Source organism: Balaenoptera borealis (genome assembly GCF_965194805.1).
Source record: "Balaenoptera borealis genome assembly, chromosome: 3".
NCBI lineage: Eukaryota > Metazoa > Chordata > Mammalia > Artiodactyla > Balaenopteridae > Balaenoptera > Balaenoptera borealis.
The window spans coordinates 12521360-12542146 of record NC_138866.1 but is presented as its reverse complement, the minus strand read 5'-3'; the positions used below and the strand labels follow the sequence as shown (position 1 = coordinate 12542146).

The 20787-nt window shown below is 37.7% G+C and overlaps 1 protein-coding gene across 2 annotated transcripts in view; it reads right to left on the bottom strand.

Annotated features, from left to right (window-relative positions):
• Window positions 1-1130: 1130 nt before the first annotated feature.
• The window catches only part of CATSPERB (cation channel sperm associated auxiliary subunit beta), a 151031-nt gene continuing 131374 nt past the window's right edge, over window positions 1131-20787 (bottom strand). For both annotated transcript variants that reach the window (XM_082384479.1, XM_082384480.1), the window contains 5 exons: window positions 20016-20126; window positions 13505-13640; window positions 10947-11047; window positions 10170-10244; window positions 1131-5217 (listed from right to left, as the gene is read on the bottom strand). In XM_082384479.1, coding sequence (XP_082240605.1) covers window positions 5029-5217; window positions 10170-10244; window positions 10947-11047; window positions 13505-13640; window positions 20016-20126 — 612 coding nt within the window. In that variant the 3' untranslated portion in view covers window positions 1131-5028. The remainder of the gene's footprint in view (window positions 5218-10169; window positions 10245-10946; window positions 11048-13504; window positions 13641-20015; window positions 20127-20787) is intronic.

The window sequence follows — 20787 nt, the reverse complement described above, 5'->3', positions numbered from 1 at the left end:
CGGGCTTCAGATAGTTCAGATGGTATGGCTGGGTCTCTTGTGTCTGGACCTGTGCCATTAGAAGAGCTGCCCTGGTGGGCCCTGCTCTTTAGCCTGTGTTCCAGAATGACTGACATGTGGGGCAGATCTAGCGGGTGCAGAACCAGCACAGCCGATCCAGAGACCGGTGAGCAAGAAACAGATGCTTGTTGTCACAAGCCACTGAGAGTTGAGGTTTGAGGGTTGATACTGCTGTAAAAACTGACTAATATGCTCGGCCAACCAAGTATCATCTAAATTCTTCCCTCAGTGAAATCTTTGCCACTTCCTGCTGTGCCTCCCTTTGTAGACGAAATCTCAAAATCCGTCCTTTTGTCAAATGGTGGATTCTGACTCAAGCAGGAGAGTGTTAAGCATAATCAGAACAGAAAAGAGTTACACCATAGAATTGCCAATTATAGAATGTGCTCATTTCATTGTTAAAACTCCAAGGAAATTTTTACGGACGAGGACTTTTGAAATGTTTGACCAAAGATTGAAGAATATAATATGTGATCATTCTCAATTCATTGTCATAGTGATACTGTATTTGATATGCTAGCTAAGGCTGCTGGCTGGGGTTCTAAGGGACTGGACTGACTAATGCAAATCTGGCCCAATACCTGCACCACGCTAGGTGACACTGAAAGGCCAGAAAGCACCTGACCCAGCAGAGAGAGACGAGTTCAAAGACTGACAGCACCCAGAAGTCTCTCTCCCCTTTCTTGTCATTAGGGGCAGATTGATAAAAGAAGCATCTGAATCTTTTAAGATGTGCTCCCTGACCTTCCCTGTGTAATAGCTAACACTTCCACAGCACTTTCTAGGGGCGAGGCTCTGTTCTAAGCACTTTACATATATTAACTCCTTCAATTCCCAAGCAATCAAATGAGGCAAGTAACAACTATTATATTGGCAAAGAAACTGAGACACAGAGAAATTAAATAACTTTCTCAAGATGACACAGTTGGAAACTGGATCCCTGATACTGATAGAAATGAGAGGTGCCTAAGATGACTACACCCTGTGTGCTCATTATAGTGACAGCAGAGTGGGCACAGTAATCATGGTACAGAGACAACCATTAAGGGCCCTGGCATATTGCTCCCTGGCTGGGTAGCAGTACACTGTTACTATTCTGCCACTCTGGCTCTGTGTCCCAATCTAGTGGGGAGCAAGGTGATCACCTCATTATGCAATAGGACATTATGTTGCAAGGACCTGAAGAGCATAAAGAAACAACTTCCTAAGACATCTTGGTAAGATTCATGTGTAATGAGATAGAAGATCAAAGTTGATAAGAATATGCTGTAGCAAAGTTTGGATTAATTCAGTATTATGGAGCCTGTGAGGATCTCCCATTCCAAAGTAAAGAACAGGCCAGAGCACCACGCATTCCCTACCACGAAGACAAACAACATCTGGAAATGTGAGGCCGTACATACCGCATACCATTTAGAATTCCTGCTCTAATAATTTTGGTTCAAAAATGGACAGCTTTGAGTGGGACCTAGCCCAATTCAGGCTGCAGTACAAATTGGTTACTCTTCTCTCATGACCCAGCAGACCTGTGGACAAATTTAAGCCTTGTTTGTGTCAAGAACTGTGAAGGATCTGAGGTTTTTATCCTACTTGTTAACTAATGAGGTAGTTCTGGGAATGCTGGGTGAGGACAGAAGACACCTGAGACAAAACCAAGGACTGTTTATTACTTTCAACAACAGCAGTAGCCAGAGTATTAGCATCTTTGCAGCACCCTGAGCCCCTGGGCAACACAAAGCGGGCCAGATGACATGTGCACATATGGTGAGTTGCATTACCTGAAAGGAACCCTGAACTTAGGGAACTAGAATCTTTTTTTTTTGGCTGCGTTGGGTCTTCATTGTGGTATGCGGGCTTCTCAGTGCGGTGGCTTCTCTTGTTGCAGAGCACGGGCTCGAGGCATGCGGGCTTCAGTAGTTGTGGCATGAGGGCTCAGTAGTTGTGGCTTGCGGGCTCTAGAGTGCAGGCTCAGTAGTTGTGGCGCACAGGCTTAGTTGCTCCGTGGAATGTAGGATCTTCCCAGACCAGGGCTCGAACCTGTGTCCCCTGCATTGGCAGGCGGATTCTTAACCACTGCGTCACCAGGGAAGCCCTATTCAGAATTTTCCAATCAGAAAATCTGGAAAGAAGTTATTCTAACTTCCACGTATATTTAAGTGCTGTGTTATAATCAAACATTTAAAATTTTAATTACCCATAGGGAGACACAATAATCTTTTCAGCACGTTGGGACTCTAAACAGTTTAATCCATCACAATTTGCCTCTGGCCCTATCCTCAACTCACTTCACAAAAAGAAGTGAGGCAATGGGTGGATGTTTTGGGGATTAATTGCATTACTGTTACTCTGTCATCCAGAAACAGGTGGTCTTATGATATAAGGAAGCCTACTGAACGTTCATGCACAGTGGTCTCTTGGACACTGCGATTTCTCTGGCTGGATGAAATATGTGTTCCATGTTGGAAATCCCCAGTATACAGGGATGTTTGCTAGCTAGAACACATTAATCTGGGAAATAAGGGGTGGAGAGTGAATGGTTATTTTTAGATTTCACTTAATAAACCTACCAAAATTTTTGTTTTTTTGTGTTCTAAACTTTGAGCTCTGATAATCAAGTGGCCTATCTCACCAGTGTAGAAATACCAGTGAAAGCAATAATGATCCCACTGAATTGGAAACCAAGACAGCCATGTAGCCATTTTTGGTTCCTGGTGTATTAGGAAAACAGGCACAAAAGAGGATAATCAACCTTACTGAGGAAAAATAGAGATGCTATAACACACTGAGGACCAAGATTAATTGGGTGGATGCAAGGCCACAAAATTCTACTACCAAGGATAACCCCGGATATCCTCGGTAAACTTCAATGGATAAAACCAATGGAAAAAAATCAATGGAAAAAATAAAAATCAATGGAAACTAACTTACAGAGTAATAGATATCTGATTACCAAAGGGCAGATTTACCAAAGGCTTGGATCCTTCACAGATGAAGACATTTCATTCTGCTGGGCAAAGGATCCTAATCAGGCGAGGTGCTGTTCAGAGGCAGGGCAGCACATGGAATGTGTGGTGGAGAGAGAAATCTAATGCCAGCTTTAGCGTTAGTTACAGGGTCATAAACAATTCACATTTCTTGACTTTTGCTACAGTATAATAATCATCACTATTTCCTCCTTTTCAACAGAAATTAAGAGAAATTGATAGCACCTAGAGATTCTGGACTCCCAAGAACAGTGGCTCTATGACGTTACTTCTGGACCCCATCATTAGATATGACTTTGGATGGTGTTTTTTGGGGGAAGAGGTGAATGAGTTTGTGGTTACATGTAGAATGAATTATCTTAGCAGGGGCATCTTTGAACACACAGGAAGACAGATGTGTACACGGCATGCATCTACATGCTCAAATAGCCAAAAGATGACATGTATAGACCACAGTACAGAATCTTAGGTTAAATAACTTTCCCAAGATCACACAGCTAGTAGGTGATGGAGCTAGATAAAAACCAGGCTGTAAGACATTAATACTAGGGGCAAATGCGTGTGGGTTATACGAGAACCCTCTGTACCACCTTCACAACTTTTCGGTAAATCTTAAACTATTCTAAAAAAAACAGTTTATTAAAAGAAGAAACACAGGTTGTTAGACTCTGGAGCTTACACTTTTAACTTCTGTGCCATGTTTTATCTCTAGAGCCCTGGCCCAAGTGATGTTCTGAGGTGTTGACAAACTCCTGTTTTCCTAGGTCTCCAGAATGGTTCTCATTCCTCCCCATGGACAAGAACTGATTGTCCAGATTTTGCTTTGATTTTCTGGCTTTCTGTAGTATCCTTCCAATAAATGTCCCTTTTTATTATAATTAGACAAAATGGCTTTCTATCACTTACAACCTAACAACAACAGCTAACACTTAGAGTATTCACAGAGCCAGGCACTGTTCTGATTACTTTGCATGTATTAATTCATTTGACCCTCACAACAGCCCTATTAGGTAGGTATTAATATTATCCCCATTTTACAGGTGAAAACACTTAGGCACACAGAAATTAAATAATTTGCTCAGGTCACACATCTAGGAAGTGGCAAACCTGGGACGTCTGGCTCCGGAGTCTAACTGTTGGATCTACCTTGCCCACTATCCTCTCAAAAGAACTTTCATGATACACAGGTACGGCCACGGTTTACAGTTCTCAGAGCTGGGCTCTCCTGGCCGGATGCCTAGGCTCTCCCTATGTTGTCAAGAGCAGTCTGCGGCTCCTCCTGAGCTTTTCCAGGAGGGTGCCACTCTCTGATCTCCAAATGCATTGGCCATCTTCTGACTACCTGGGGGCAGGTGCTCTGAGAGTACACAGAGGTGAATCTTTTGGAATTCTACATGTTGCATGTAGTTTTGTAAATAAGTACCTCACCCAGACCCCGTGTTCGTCCAACCCCACGATGGGGTCACAATTCATTCTCTAGGTGTTACAATCTGGTTTTGAAGTTGCCTCAAGAAACCCAAATGGTTTCATCTTTAATTTCCATGAGGCTCTGAAAGCACACATGGACAGGAGCCTCCTTTATCACCTATCTTTCCCTGGCAGGATTGCATTCTACTCATATTCCAATCTGAAAAGGGCAAGGCCCAGAATGGGCTCCAGTCAACAAAAGCTGAAAAATACAGAAAACCCATTCCACACAGAGATGGTTATCATTTTGTATTTTTCTAAAAACCTCAAGGAAAATCCTCTATTATAAGTGTTGACATAAGAAATTTTCCATGTATTCAAAATAAGAGAATGGAATGGTAAACATGTTGACAAATAGCAATTTGAGTTAAAATGGTAATTCTATAGTATTTTAGCTAGTTTTTACATTAACATTTAAATATATTTTTTTCTAGGAGTTGTCTAATGAAACTCGGAAATAAAGAGAAAATTATGATTACCATTTGTTCACTATTCAGATTTTCAGTCGATGAGCCAGCTAATTACCAGTAATATTTGTTGAATTCATGTTGTTTGTCCTCATCAATTTTTTGCATGTATCCCACGGGTGGATGTTATGTATTTGGAACATAAATGCTATAAAAATTAATCCCCCTAGCAGTACAGCTGCTGCGAGGGCAATAAGTGTGTGTCCTGGAAATGGCAGAGGGGCTTCGTCAACATAAATCTGCAACAGAAAAAGCAAAGTCTTTAAGCTTTCTGAACCCAGTAATTCAAAACGCTGAACTTGACATGATTCCCACAGTGGTGGAGACATTGTTAGTCATTTAGCAACATTCCGTCCAGACTGATATAGATATTTAGCTTCCACAAAGCTTACAGTCTCTTGACAATTTGACAGGTGGTGAATTTCCACATGATACACAGGGAATAGGAATTCGATTTATATCCTATTCCTTTATCCTATGTCTTTAGTGGCAGAGGCGGGCAGATAGAACACTTACACAGCAGGAAAACATTCTGTGTTCAGTTACAGAGGAACAGGTAAAGTGCTGTGGGAACATGCTTAGAAGTGCCTAACTGCTTAGCGTTATCAGGTAATGTGCTTCCTGAGCTGGGTCTTGAAGAATAAGAGAAGGAGGAGAAGGTACATTCAAGGTAGAGGGAATAAGCATGGGCTCTTCCAAACTATCCTCTCTTTAGAAATCCTCTGTACAAGTGCTGACATTGGGAAATTTCTGTATATTCAAAATGTTTCCTCTGCCTGAATGGCTAATTAATAAAAACAAGTTCCTGGAGGGGAGACAGGATCATTGACAGAGGCACAGAGTCGTCTTTTTCTCTGAGACTAGAGGCAAAGATGGGTGCCATAGACGTTATAAGTAGAAGTGCGGGCATATGGAGAATAAGGTGGTTCAAGCTTATGTTTTCCCAGTGAAGTAGGAAGGAAGATCATCTTTGGAGGTAGAAGAAAGTAGAGATGAATGAAAACAGGGTGGCAGGAATGTGGGAAAATGCCAGGACAAGATAAAGGATTAAAAAGCTGCTTTAGGGTATAGATCAAGTTAAAGGTATCTCCATCCTCCCAGTGACCTAAGGATGTATCTGGTTTTTAAGAAACAGTCCCATAAGCTATGAATTCTTTTATAATTTCTCTCACATTCATTCTTTCTATTCCACTTTTGTTACTGCTATTGTGAGTTTTAATACCTCACTTTGTATAAATAAGCTCCCCTAACAGCTTTCCATGCTGTCAATTCATGTTGACATAATAACATTGCCAGATTAATCTTTATAAAACATCAGTGTGTCTATAAAAATTTTTTTTAAACAAAGAGAGTTTGCTTCATTTGTGACGAGAAGAATCTTGGTTATATAGAACTGGTACCAGAAATGGAGTATTGTAAGCCACAGAATTTAGAAGGTGGCTCTGGCCAAGTGGTGTGGAAAGCAGTGAGAAACTGTGCTTTCCAATCTGGGAAGATAATTATCTTCATGGTAATGGACTAGCTGGTTTAACCATGTCCTATTGTACTTGGAGGCTCAGACAATGTGCCCAATGCTACTGGAATTATTGGGGATTTGATAGACAAATATTACATATTGGATATGATATGCTACTTGTGGTTTTCAATATGGTGCTACAAGATACCAAAAATCTTTCTTTTAAAGGTGGCCCATCAGAGGAGGTTGGATAATTAGCTTTGTAAGAATGATCTAGTCTGTTTGTGGTAAACAAGAGAGACAATTGTGCGCTACCTGTAATCTCAAAACTGAATTTTCTTTTCTATGCTAAAGTTAGGAAGAGCCAGAGGAAACCACCCATTGTAATCATAATCTATCTTTTTCTCTGTTCTGCTTCCTCAGTGTTGGATAACTCCCTCCATAGTCCCAACAGTCCTTGTGGCTGACAGTAGCTCCTGGGGCTGCAAACTTCCTTGTTCAATGTCATTAAGAAAGAGCAAGTCCATGTCCCAGCACTTTGAGCAAAAGTCCTGTGATTCACTCTGTTTGGGCAGGCGTAGGATCATGTGCTCATCCCTGAACACCCCTTTTCAAAAATGTTTAATAGTTTCTCATTGTTGACAGGAATGTTCCAAAGTTCTCATTCAGACATTCAAGGTCTCCCACAATGGGACCCTAACCTACCCACTTTCTTATATATAACCTTACATTCCAGCCAAATGGATCTACTATTGAAGAGATTGCTTTATGACTTCCTATATCTGTGTCTTTGCTGCTGTTATTCTTTCCACCCAGAATGCCTTCCTTACCCATTTCTGCCTAAAACAAAATTTCAGTCACCTTATCAGAAGATATAAAAATTTCACTTGCTTAAGTCATCTATTGTATTTCTAAGAGTAGAAACCTCTATCACCTGTGAATCCTGTGTTCTCCAGCTAAACTGCTATCTCTAAAGTTCTTGAAAACAGTTTTTTCTTAAATGTTTCCCTCCCAATCTTCTATGATTATCTAAATATTCCATGCCATGTCTAAAAAAAAGTTGAACCCCAGAATCATAAAAGAGTATGTTCTAGACACAATGTCTTTTTATCATCAAAACACTTCAATTTGTACTTCTTTAACGCAAAGAATTCACTTAACCAGAGTGCAGTTATCAAAACCAGGATATTAACTCTGAGACAACGCTATTATCTAATCTCCAGATTTTACTCAAATTTTATCAATGATTCCAATAATGTCCTTTAGAATGAGAGAAAATCCAAGATCATGCTTTGCATTCCATTGTTTCAGGATACTTGCAAAAGTAGATTTCAGGAACCTTTGTCTTTTTCTATTGTTTCTTAATGATTCTCTTCCTTTATTAACTATGCAATCACTTCCTATTTTTCTTGTATTCATTTTCGTGGTTCTTCCTTCATTCCTGAAGCTTTGTTTCTCTCTGTTGACACTTTTTAGCCTGAAGAACTTCCTTAGGCATTTTTTCAAAGAAGTTCTGCCTACAGTGGATTATCTTATTTTTCCTTCATCTGAAAATGACCTTTATTTTCCCCTCATTCCTCAAGGATATTTTCACTAGCTATAGAGTTCTGGGTTGACAGTCCTTCTTCCCTACACTACAACTGTCCCCAGTACATTAAGGATGTTGTACAACTTTCTTTTCTGTGGTTTCTGATGAGAAATCAGCAGTCATTCAAATTGTTGTTCACTTACATGTAGTGTTTTTCTCTGGCTGCTTTCAAGATTTTTCTTTGTCTTTGATTTTTAGTAGTTTGATTATGATTTAGGCATTCAGGTGTAGTGTTTAGGCATGATTTTTTTTTAAGTTCACTTGTTTGGGATTCATTAAGCTTCTTGAATTTGTCAATTTTGTGTTCACCAAATTTAGGACATTTTCAGCCTTAATTTCTTCAGCTTTTTCTTCTTTTTTTTCCCTGTACTAATCTCTTTTTTCCTCTCCTTCATGGACTCTGGTGACATAAATGTTAGACCTTTTGATACTGTCGCATAGATCCTTGAGGCTATTCTTTTTAAAATCTTTTTTCTTCAGGTTGAATTTTTACTGATTTATTTTCAAATTCACTGATTCTTTTCTCTGCAATACCCATTCTGCTATTGAGTCCATCCAGTGATTTTAAAATTTTAAATATTTGTATTTTTCAGTTCTAAAATTTCCATTGGGTTTTTTTTTTTAAATAGCTTCTATTTCTCTGCTGAGAATTTCTTCCTTTCCCTTTCCATTCATTTCAAAAGTGCTTGCCTTTACCTAGAGCATGGTTATAATAGCTGGTTTAAAATATCTGTCTTGATAATTCCATTTGCTATCATTTGCTGATTGTCTTTTCTTTCCCTGAATTGCTTATATTTTCTTAATTCTTGGTATACTGAGTAACTTTGGATTGTATCCTGGATATTTAAGATATTATGTTTAGAGACTTTGGGTCCTGTTAAAAATTCTCTGGAAAATGTTGAATTTTTTGTCTGTTTCAGCAGTCAATCACACTGGTTGCATTCAGATCACAAGTAATGCCTTACTGTCTGTGGGTATGGCTCCAATGTCTGCTCAGTTTTCAAAAAAAGCCTTAGCTATGCTATCATGTCTTCCTGTCTCCTTTGCCACTTAGGGGAACTTAAGTGGGTGTTTATATTGTCGTTTTATTTTGAAGCCTTTGATAAGCTTCTTTAGGTGTGTTCTACTCGTGTGCTGCTTGGTACTTGCACTAGTACATATACACAATTAGGAATCTCCTCCTCCAGCTCTCTTCTCTTAGGGATTTCCCCCATACTCTCTACTCCTAGAGGCCCTTTTCCTTAGTCCTCTGGGAAGAAAGCTGGGATTCATTAGAGTTTTAGCCTTCTGTACTACTGTGCTGTTCCATGAAACTGGGGCTGACCTTGGGACAAAGAGATGAGAAAAAAGAGAGAAAAATAATGGGGATTTTCTCTCATGCTCCTCATACGACAGATGCTTCTTTTCCTAGGTCTAGTGGGATGGATTTTTTCTCAGGGTCTTAGATGTCTGCACTGCTGCCATGGCACCCGTCACCACAGTTGTGCAGATTCATTACTGAGGCAGGGCCAGGACAGAAAAAGGAAAAAAGAGAGAGTAAGAGATTTTGTTTTTGATAATGTGGTAACAGTATTTGACAATGAATGAGCCATTAATCAATTTAATCAAATCCTTATTCCTTCCCACCCGCCACAGGCAGCAGATATCACTACATGAATAAACAAAAATGAGTCATTGAACATCATAGGGTGATTTGGAGAGACTGATTTTGGTTTCCAATTCTTTTGGATCTTGACGGCTTTGGGAGTATTTAAGACTCTACCATTACAATGCAAATAACCAAAGGGAGGGTAATACTGGAAACTAAAGTGTTACAGACATAGGTCTCTGTGGGGAGTTGGCGGGGTGGGGGGTAGTGTCAGAAAACCAAGCTAAATATGGAAGGTGGAGAGGGAACAAAAACAAATACAGGCACTTATTAAAATTTTCCCAGCATTAACTGGTCCTGCAACCTATCAAGGGCCCTAACTTCAGCACTGCTGATAATGTCACCACCAGTCTCCAGGGTCCCCCATCTCCAGGTCTTGTCTATCATACAAATTCTGCCATTTTTTTCTCTTAAGTGTCTCCTGGACGGATGCCTGTCATATTACATCACCAGCCATCACCCCCTTGGATACCACTGGATACCTGTGCCTTCACTATACCTGAAATTCTTCACCTAAGTTACAAAACGAGACCCCCGGAACAACAGACACTCTGAAGTGAAAGAGCTCAGAGCCCTGTGGAAGAAACACACCAGGCATTAGCAACATTGACATGTATGTTCCTTTAAGTAAAAATATACACTGGGGCCACTTTCCCTACAGATTCTGCATAGAAAAATTCCAACCTCTTTTCTAAGGTTCTTGGGCATATACTTCATGTATCAAAATAAAAATGGAGGGAGAAGGACAAGAGTTAGAAACAGAGGGATTCGATAGCTGACACTTTTTTCTTTTTGAATGAAGAAACAGAAACATAAAATCTAACATGGCCTTGATGAGTACTTTGGGCTAATCCACATATTCATGGTTTTGAGATGTCCCCTAACTTTTATTGGCTTTCACAACAATCACCTAGATTATGTCAACTTGATGTGTTCTTAGGGGCAGCTGAACCCAGAAGACATGTGTCTGTACAAGTCCAGGTAAAGAATACTGAGCCCATTTCCCCCTAACTTTTGGAAACACCTTTTCTGCTCCACCTTGATAATCTATTAGTCTTGCATTTTAGCTCAAAAAATGGTAAGTTAATGTTAAATTCAACATTCAGATATCTTTAGAAATATTATAATAGCATCAAGGGAAATGGAGGAAAAATAAACTCCAAATAGCGATGCTATTACCACCATTCACGGATACCTATCCTTTAAAACTAAAACCAAAGACATACAGGTTTTATGTAAACTCAAAACAGGAAAAATAAAAATGCTGTCAACTTACCTTTATACTTAGGTTGAGGCCTAAAGGATTATACACTGGAGCATGAAGAATCGATTCTAAGTAGTCTTTCATTTTTTTTACATTTTCTGGCACAGTGTGTTCTAAAATTACACAAAGTATATTTTAAGCACATGTATGCTATTTTCTCATTCTGTGTAAAGCTTCTTAAATACAGTAAGGTACAATGAAAGATTCCACTCCATAACATGGCTAAATTATACATAATTTTAGTTCTGCTTGACTCTGTGGAGAATATATTTAGAGGAAATTAGGCCTAGCATCTGACACTGCATCTTCTCAGGGGCATCGTCAAGAAGGATGACCTCTTACCACCTTAATTCAGGCTGACCTTTCTTTCCTGCCCTATGCTTATGACTATCCTGACCTGCAGATATTTTGGGTATTTGGCAATGAGATAATTTCAGGACTACCTTAGCAGTTGGTAAATGATTTCCAGTAAGGTAGCAGAGAAGTTCCACAATAAGATCACTTAAATCTTTTCTGAAAGAAGTGATCAGTTACTCCTATCTTCTTGTAATTCTTTCTAAAACCACACATGTAGTGTGGGGGTTAGAAATGGCAGTGGTGTAAAGGTACATGGGATCTAGAGGGGTAAAAAAAAGCTCCGACTGTAGCGTTTGCCAATTTTCAGGGTGTGAATTTTTTTAATTGAAGTATAGTTGATTTACAATGTTATGTTAGTTTCTGGTATATAGCAAAGTAATTCAGTTATATATATATATATTTATATATATAAATAATTTTTCATATTCTTCTCTAAGTTATTATAGGATATTGAGTATAGTTCCCTGTGCTATACAGTAGGACTTGTTATTTATTTATTTAGTTTGTATACAGTAGTGTGTATCTGCTAATCTCAAACTCCTAATTTATCCCTCTCCCACCTCCTTTCCCCTTTGGTGACCATAAATTTGTTTTCTATGTCTGTGAGTCTGTTTCTCTTTTGTAAATAAGTTCATTTGTGTCATATTCTAGATTCCACACATAAGTGATATCATATGATATTTGTCTTTTTCTTACTTCGCTTAGTATGATAATCTCTAGGTCCATCCACATTGCTGCAAATGGCATTATTTCATTCTTTTTTATAGCTGAGTAATATTCCATTGTGTGTGTGTATGTATATATGTATGTGTGTGTGTGTGTATGTGTGTGTATATATATATATATGTCACATCTTCTTCATCCGTCCGTGGACATTTAGCTTGCTTCCATGTCTTGGCTATTGCAAATAGTGCTGCTATGAAAATAGGGGTGCATGTATCTTTTTGAATTATAGTTTTGTTGGGCTACATGCCCAGGAGTGGGATTGCTGGGTCATATGGTAGTTCTAGTTTTAGGTTTTTAAGGAACCTCCATACTGTTCTCCATAGTGGCTGCACCAATTTTCATTCCCATCAACAGTGTAGGAGGGTTCCCTTTTCTCCATACAGGATGTGAATATCATCATGGCTAATTTTAAGCAATGAATGGTTTAACAACCAGTATGCCATATGCTTGAATATTTAACAATCAGTGCTCAAAAAGAGCAGGCTCCAGCACACCACAGAAAATGAGGATGTTAGTTAAAGCAAAATATTTACTAGTTCTCTTTGCTCAGTTTTTCAATTCAAAAATGCATATGTTGGGCAGAGTAAGACTCTTACTGAATACCAAATGTCTGGATGTTTGATAACATTTGGAAATTTCATTTAACTCTATCTATTGATCTATCAATCTATCTACCTATTTATCTCCTTAAAAGTACACATTCGTGAACAAACACAAATGTGCAACAAAAAATTATATATTTGAGTTAAAACTGAATTGTGGTAGATTTCATTTTACTTATTTAGAAATACTTCTGCATCCTTTCAATTATTTTACCATAAAATATTTAAGAAACTTTTCTCATATAATTAGAAGATAGATCTTATAGATAATGTGGCAACACGTTTTATATCTTCCTTCATAATATTGCAAAAGCAATGAAAGGAGACACCAGACCAACGTGTAGCACAAATTCAATCATTTTTGCTGCTAATCTACATAATGGCTCTGAGTCCAGGTCACTGGAAGTGATGATGAAATAAGTGTGAGACACACAGACATAGAAAACAAACTTATGGTTACCAAAGGGGAAGCAGGTGGAGAGGGGATAAATTAGAAGGTGGGGATTAACATATACACAGTACTATATATAAAATAGGTAACCAACAAGGACCTACTGTATAGAACAGGGAACTCTACTCAATACTTTTTAACAACTTATAAGGGAAAAGAATCTGAAAAAGAATATATATATGTATGTATAACTGAATCACTGTGCTGTACACCTGAAACTAACATGATATTGTAAATCACCTATACTTCAAAAAAAAAAAAAAAAGAAGTGTGAGATGATAGAAGCAGCGTGAACAGCAACATGACAACTGATTCGACTTCTTTTCCAAAGAACTCTCGGCTATCTTTTGTGTAAACAGTTTTGTAAACCACTTCTCTACATAATAACAATAGTACGCATAGCTGTAATAATTGTAGAAGAAAGCAAACCTTACTTAGGTTCCAGTTTTCCCTGTTATTCACTTCAGTCACAGTAACCAGGTATGGAGTTTCCACTGGGATATGTCCATCCTCACTGTAAATTTTCAAAGAAATTGGATATTGTGTAACTGGAAACTTAAAACGAGGAACCTAAAATGCAAATGCCAAGAATGAATGTAAATTTGGAAAATTCAATACTAACTCTTCATTTCCTGGTAAAGAATGAATAGATGTATTCCCAAGAATTTGTCTATTCTATATGAAATGTGCTTCTGAGGGTTTCTGCCTTCTCAGAGTATAAAAAAAAAAAAATCTGTCTTATAGTAGAATCACTGTGAACTCCAAAAGTAGTGCACAAAGACTGTGGTAACAAAACTCATGACTTTCTGTCGGCCTTTTTTCACAGGAATTTGCTATTATGGTATCCACACTTTTTCGGCCAACCCATATACCCTAAGATACTGCATGAACTGGGTCTTGCCCAAATCCCTTAACGGCCCTCTCCCTGCCAGTCATGATCTTTTTTTTTTTAAATTTAATTTAATTTTATTTATTATTTTAGACAGCAGGTTCTTATTAGTCATCCATTTTATACACATCAGTGTATACATGTCAATCCCAATCTCCCAATTCATCCCACCATCACCACCGCCCCTTGCCACTTTCCCCCCTTGGTGTCCATACTTTTGTTCTCTACATCTGTGTCTCAATTTCTGCCCTGCAAACCGGTTCATCTGTGCCATTCTTCTAGGTTCCACATATATGCGTTAATATACGATATTTTTTTTCTTTCTGACTTACTTCACTCTGTATGAAAGTCTCTAGATCCATCCACGTCTCTATAAATGACCCAATTTCGTTCCTTTTTATGGCTGAGTAATATTCCAATGTATATATGTACCACAACTTCTTTATCCATTCGTCTGTCAATGGGCATTTAGGCTGCTTCCATGTCCTGGCTATTGTAAATAGTGCTGCAATGAACGTTGGGGTGCATGTGTCTTTTTGAATTATGGTTTTCTCTGGGTATATGCCCAGTAGTGGGATTGCTGGGTCAATATGGTAATTCTATTTTTAGTTTTTTAAGGAATCTCCATACTGTTCTCCATAGTGGCTCCATCAATTTGCATTCCCACCAACAGTGCAAGAGAGTTCCCTTTCCTCCACACCCTCTCCAGCATTTGTTGTTTGTAGATTTTCTGATGATGTCCATTCTAACTGGTGTGAGGTGATACCTCATTGTAGTTTTGATTTGCATTTCTCTAATAATTAGTGATGTTGAGCTTTTCATGTGCTTCTTGGCCATCTGTATGTCTTCTTTGGAGAAATGTCTATTTAGGTCTTCTGCTCATTTTTGGATTGGGTTGTTTGTTTTTTTAATATTGAGCTGCATGAGCTGTTTATATATTTTGGAGATTAATCCTTTGTCTGTTGATTCATTTGCAAATATTTTCTCGGATTCTGAGGGGTGTCTTTTCGTCTTGTTTATGGTTTCCTTTGCTGTGCAAAAGCTTTTAAGTTTCATTAGATCCCATTTGTTTATTTTTGTTTTTATTTCCATTACTCTAGGAGGTGGATCAAAAAATATCTTGCTGTGATTTATGTCAAAGAGTGTTCTTCCTATGTTTTCCTCTAAGAGTTTTATAGTGTTCGGACTTACATTTAGGTCTCTAATCCATTTTGAGTTTATTTTTGTGTATGGTGTGAGGGAGTGTTCTAATTTCATTCTTTTACTTGTAGCTGTCAAGTTTTCCCAGCACCACTTATTGAAGAGACTGTCTTTTCTCCATTGTATATCCTTGCCTCCTTTGTAATAGATTAGTTGACCACAGGTGCTTGGGTTTATCTCTGGGCTTTCTATCTTGTTCCATTGATCTATATTTCTGTTTTTGTGCCAGTACCATATTGTCTTGATTACTGTAGCTTTGTAGTATAGTCTGAAGTCAGAGAGTCTGATTCCTCCAGCTCCGCTTTTTTCCCTCAAGACTGCTTTGGCTATTCAGGGTCTTTCGTGTCTCCATACAAATTTTAAGATTTTTTATTCTAGTTCTGTAAAAAATGCCATTGGTAATTTGATAGGGATTGCATTGAATCTGTAGATTGCTTTGGGTAGTATAGTCATTTTCACAATATTGATTCTTCCAATCTAAGAACATGGTATATCTCTCCATCTGTTGGTATCATCTTTAATTTCTTTCATCAGTGTCTTATAGTTTTCTGCATACAGGTCTTTTGTTTCCCTAGGTAGGTTTATTCCTAGGTATTTTATTCTTTTTGTTGCAGTGGTAAATGGGAGTGTTCCCTTAATTTCTCTTTCAGATTTTTCATCATTAGTATATAGGAATGCAAGAGATTTCTGTGCATTAATTTTGTATCCTGCAACTTTACCAAATTCATTGATTAGCTCTGGTAGTTTTCTGGTGGCATCTTTAGGATTCTCTATGTATAGTATCATGTCATCTGCAAACAGTGACAGTTTTACTTCTTCTTTTCCAATTTGTATTCCTTTTATTTCTTTTTCTTCTCTGATTGCCGAGGCTAGGACTTCTAAAACTATGTTGAATAATAGTGGTGAGCGTGGACATCTTTTTCTTGTTCCTGATCTTAGAGGAAATGCTTGCAATTTTTCACCATTGAGAATGATGTTTGCTGTGGGTTTGTCGTATATGGCCTTTATTATGTTGAGGCAAGTTCCCTCTATGCCTACTTTCTGGAGAGTTTTTTTTTTTTTTTTTTAACAGAAATGGGTGTTGAATTTTGTCAAAAGCTTTTTCTGCATCTATTGAGATGATCATATGGGTTTTATTCTTCAATTTGTTAATATGGTGTATCACATTGATTGATTTGCATATATTGAAGAATCCTTGCATCCCTGGGATAAATCCCACTTGATCATGGTGTATGATCCTTTCAATGTGTTGTTGGATTCTGTTTGCTAGTATTTTGTTGAGGATATTTGCATCTATATTCATCAGTGATATTGGTCTGTAATTTTCTTTTTTTGTAGTATCTTTGTCTGATTTTGGTATCAGGGTGATGGTGGCCTCATAGAATGAGTTTGGGAGTGTTCCTTCCTCTGCAATTTTTTGGAAGAGTTTGAGAAGGATGGGTGCTAGCTCTTCTCTAAATGTTTGATAGAATTCACCTGTGAAGCCATCTGGTCCTGGACTTTTGTTTGTTGGAAGATTTTTAATCACAGTTTCAATTTCATTACTTGTAACTGGTCTGTTCATATTTTCTATTTCTTCCTGGTTCAGTCTTGACAGGTTATACCTTTCTAAGAATTTGTCCATTTCTTCCAGGTTGTCCATTTTATTGGCATAGAGTTGCTTGTAGTAGTCTCTTAGGATGCTTTGTATTTCTGTGGTACCTGTTGTAACTTCTCCTTTTTCATCTCTAATTTTATTGATTTGAGTCCTCTCCCTCTTTTTCTTGATGAGTCTGGCTAATGGTTTATCAATTTTGTTTATCTTCTCAAAGAAGCAGCTTTTAGTTTTATTGATCTTTGCTATTGTTTTCTTTGTTTCTATTTCATTTATTTCTGCTCTGATCTTTATGATTTCTTTCCTTCTGCTAACTTTGGGTTTTGTTTGTTCTTCTTTCTCTAGTTCCTTTAGGTGTAAGGTTAGATTGTTTATTTGAGATTTTCTTGTTTCTTGAGGTAGGCTTGTAGAGCTATAATCTTCCCTCTTAGAACTGCTTTTGCCGCATCCCATAGGTTTTGGAATGTCGTGTTTTCATTGTCACTTGTCTCTAGGTATTTTTTGATTTCCTCTTTGATTTCTTCAGTGATCTCTTGGTTATTTAGTAACGTATTGTTTAGCCTCCATGTGTTTGTGTATTTTCCGTTTTTTCCCCTGTAATTGATTTCTAATCTCATAGCATTGTGGTCAGAAAAGATGCTTGATATGACTTCAATTTTCTTAAATTTACTCAGGCTTGATTTGTGACCCAAGATGTGATCTATCCTGGAGAATGTTCTGTGCGCACTTGAAAATAACGTGTAATCTGCTGTTTTGAGATGGAATGTCCTATAAATATCGATTAAATCTATCTGGTCTATTGTGTCATTTAAAGCTTGTGTTTCCTTAGTAATTTTCTGTTTGGATGATCTGTCCATTGGTGTAGGTGAGGTGTTAAAATCCCCCACTATTATTGTGTTACTGCTGTTTTCCTCTTTTAGAGCTGTTAGCAGTTGCCTTATGTATTGAGGTGCTCCTATGTTGGGTGCATATATATTTATAATTGTTATATCTTCTTCTTCTTCGATTGATCCCTTTATCATTATGTAGTGTCCTTCCTTGTCTCTTGTAACATTCTTCATTTTAAAGTCTGTTTTATCTGATATGAGAATTGCTACTCCAGCTTTCTTTTGATTTCCATTTGCATGGAATATCTTTTTCCATCCCCTCACTTTCAGTCTGTATGTGTCCCTAGGTCTGAAGTGGGTCTCTTGTAGACAGCATATAGATGGGTATTGTTTTTGTATCCATTCAGCAAGCCTGTGTCTTTTGGTTGGAGCATTTAATCCATTCACGTTTAAGGTAATTATCAATATGTATGTTCCTATGACCATTTTATTAATTGTTTTGGGTTTGTTTTTGCAGGTCCTTTTCTTCTCTTGTGTTTCCCACTTAGAGAAGTTCCTTTAGCGTTTGTTGTAGAGCTGGTCTGGTGGTGCTGAATTCTCTTAGCTTTTGCTTGTCTGTAAAGCTTTTGATTTCTCCATCAAATCTGAATGAGATCCTTGCCGAGTAGAGTAATCTTGGTTTTAGGTTCTTCCCTTTCATCACTTTAAGTATATCATGCCACTCCCTTCTGGCTTGTAGAGTTTCTGCTGAGCAATCAGCTGTTAACCTTATGGGCATTCCCTTGTATGTTATTTGTCATTTTTCCCTTGCTGCTTTCAATAATTTTTCTTTGTCTTTAATTTTTGCCAATTTGATTACTATGTGTTTCAGCGTGTTTCTCCTTGGGTTTATCCTGTATGGGACCTGCTGTGCTTCCTGGACTTGGGTGGCTATTTCCTTTCCCATGTTAGGGAAGTTTTTGACTATAATCTCTTCAAATATTTTCTCGGGTCCTTTCTCTCTCTCTTCACCTTCTGGGACCCCTATAATGCAACTATTGTTGTGTTTAATGTTGTCCCAGAGGTCTCTTAGGCTGTCTTCATTTCTTTTCATTCTTTTCTCTTTATTCTGTTCCATGGCAGTGAATTCCACCATTCTGTCTTCCAGGTCACTTATCCGTTCTTCTGCCTCAGTTATTCTGCTATTGATTCCTTCTAGTGTATTTTTCATTTCAGTTATTGTATTGTTCATCTCTGTTTGTTTGCTCTTTAATTCTTCTAGGTCTTTGTTAAACATTTCTTGCATCTTCTTGATCTTTGCCTCCATTGTTTTTCCGAGGTCCTGGATCATCTTCACTATCATTATTCTGAATTCTTTTTCTGGAAGGTTGCCTATCTCCACTTCATTTAGTTGTTTTTCTGGGGTTTTATCTCATTCCTTCATCTGGTACATAGCCCTCTGTCTTTTCATCTTGTCTATCTTTCTGTGAATGTGGTTTTTGTTCCACAGGTTGCAGGATTGTAGTTCTTCTTGCTTTTGCTGGCTGCTCTCCCAGTCATGATCTTTCAACCACACTCATTAAACTCAGGCTCTGGAGTTCAAATCTAGCTCCATCACATATTAATGATGTGGTCTTTGGCAAATTACCAGGCTTCTCTGTGCCTCAAATGAAATGAGACAAGTTATGGAGAAGCCTTAGAGCAGTACATGGTAGACAGTAAATGCTCAAGAAATACTGGAATTCAGCAAGGGTGGAGTTGTGGAGGTATACAATAGCAACCCTCATAGTTTATTGACTGCTGACTCTATGCCCAATATTATAGTAAGCGATTTTATCTTTGTATAAAGTAATTTAAAATAATGCCATATACAGTCCAACAAGGCCTTTGAAATAGATCTACTTGAAAGTTATACAAAGTGCACAGGTAAGTCAGCTAATGCAGATACCAACATCAACTTGATATATGTCTGAATGTTTGGAGCCTAACAGAATGAAGTATTTGACACAGAACCCATTCTCTTAACCAACATATTATACTGTCTTCTATTTTGTCACTAGTACCTTGAGCTTTAAGTTCTATGTTCTCAGAACCTGATACATGTTTGATAGTCAATACTTTTTTAAATGAATCAATATTCACCATAATCTAGTGTAACGTTTGACAGGTTATACATTGTTTTCATATAGATATAAGCATGTGTGTGTGTGTATCTTTATAAGAACCTGTGAAATGAACAAGGCAATGCAGATATTATTCTATTCTACAGATGAGGTTAATTACCATGTCTGGGGACATTTAAATTCAAATATTTTTAGCTCTATGTCATATTTAATTCTATGTCATAATAAAACAGTATTTCTATGTCTTAGTTTTCATGTTTAACCAAAATGTGCATTTCAAAATCTTATTAATATGAAAATACTCTGTCTTCAGGAAATTAAAGATTATCTTACCTTTTCTCTGCAGTCTGAGAAAGCAACAGCATGTGAAAACTTCTGATCATTTGTGCAATTACACTCCTCCCGAGTAGACACATTTGCACACTGTTTGAATTTACCAGATTTCTGCAAATAGAATTAAAATAGGTTGATGTGCTTTTTTTGGTGGCAGGATTTCTGCAAACTGAGTAAATGTGCAATAAATATTTGTTGCCTGAATGAATAAAATCCCTGAGAAGTTAAAAAGGGAAAAAATCCATTAATAACAAGGTAAAAGCACAGTATTTCTGAATTTTGTCTCCTTGCTTGGAATGAACCCAAGTATCACTCAGCTGCTTGCCAGTTTACCTCAGGGCCATTGATAGTCAACATGCATGGGACCCAGAAAGCCTGTGTCTTTCTGAATGCAGTAATTAAGATGCCCACCTCCATCGCTGGCATGGAAACTGAGACCTAAAAGAACAGACTTGATATGATGGGCTGCCGACTATGGATACTCTCCAAACCTACTATTTTGTACTTATCTCTCCTCATAGTAGTCACTAAGGCTGTTTAAAATCTCCACTATAACCATCCACTTGTCATTCATTTCTTCATTTGATCACTCTTGCTAGAGATTGGTTTATTCGTTTTTTCAAAGAACTGGCTTTTGATTTTGAAAATCAACTCTATTTCTAAAAACGTTATTCTTCTTTCTACTTCTTTTAAGATTACCATTCTCGTCCTCATTGCTTCTTTTTTTCTTCTTTTTAGTGAGATAACATTTACCATTTTCAAATGTACAATG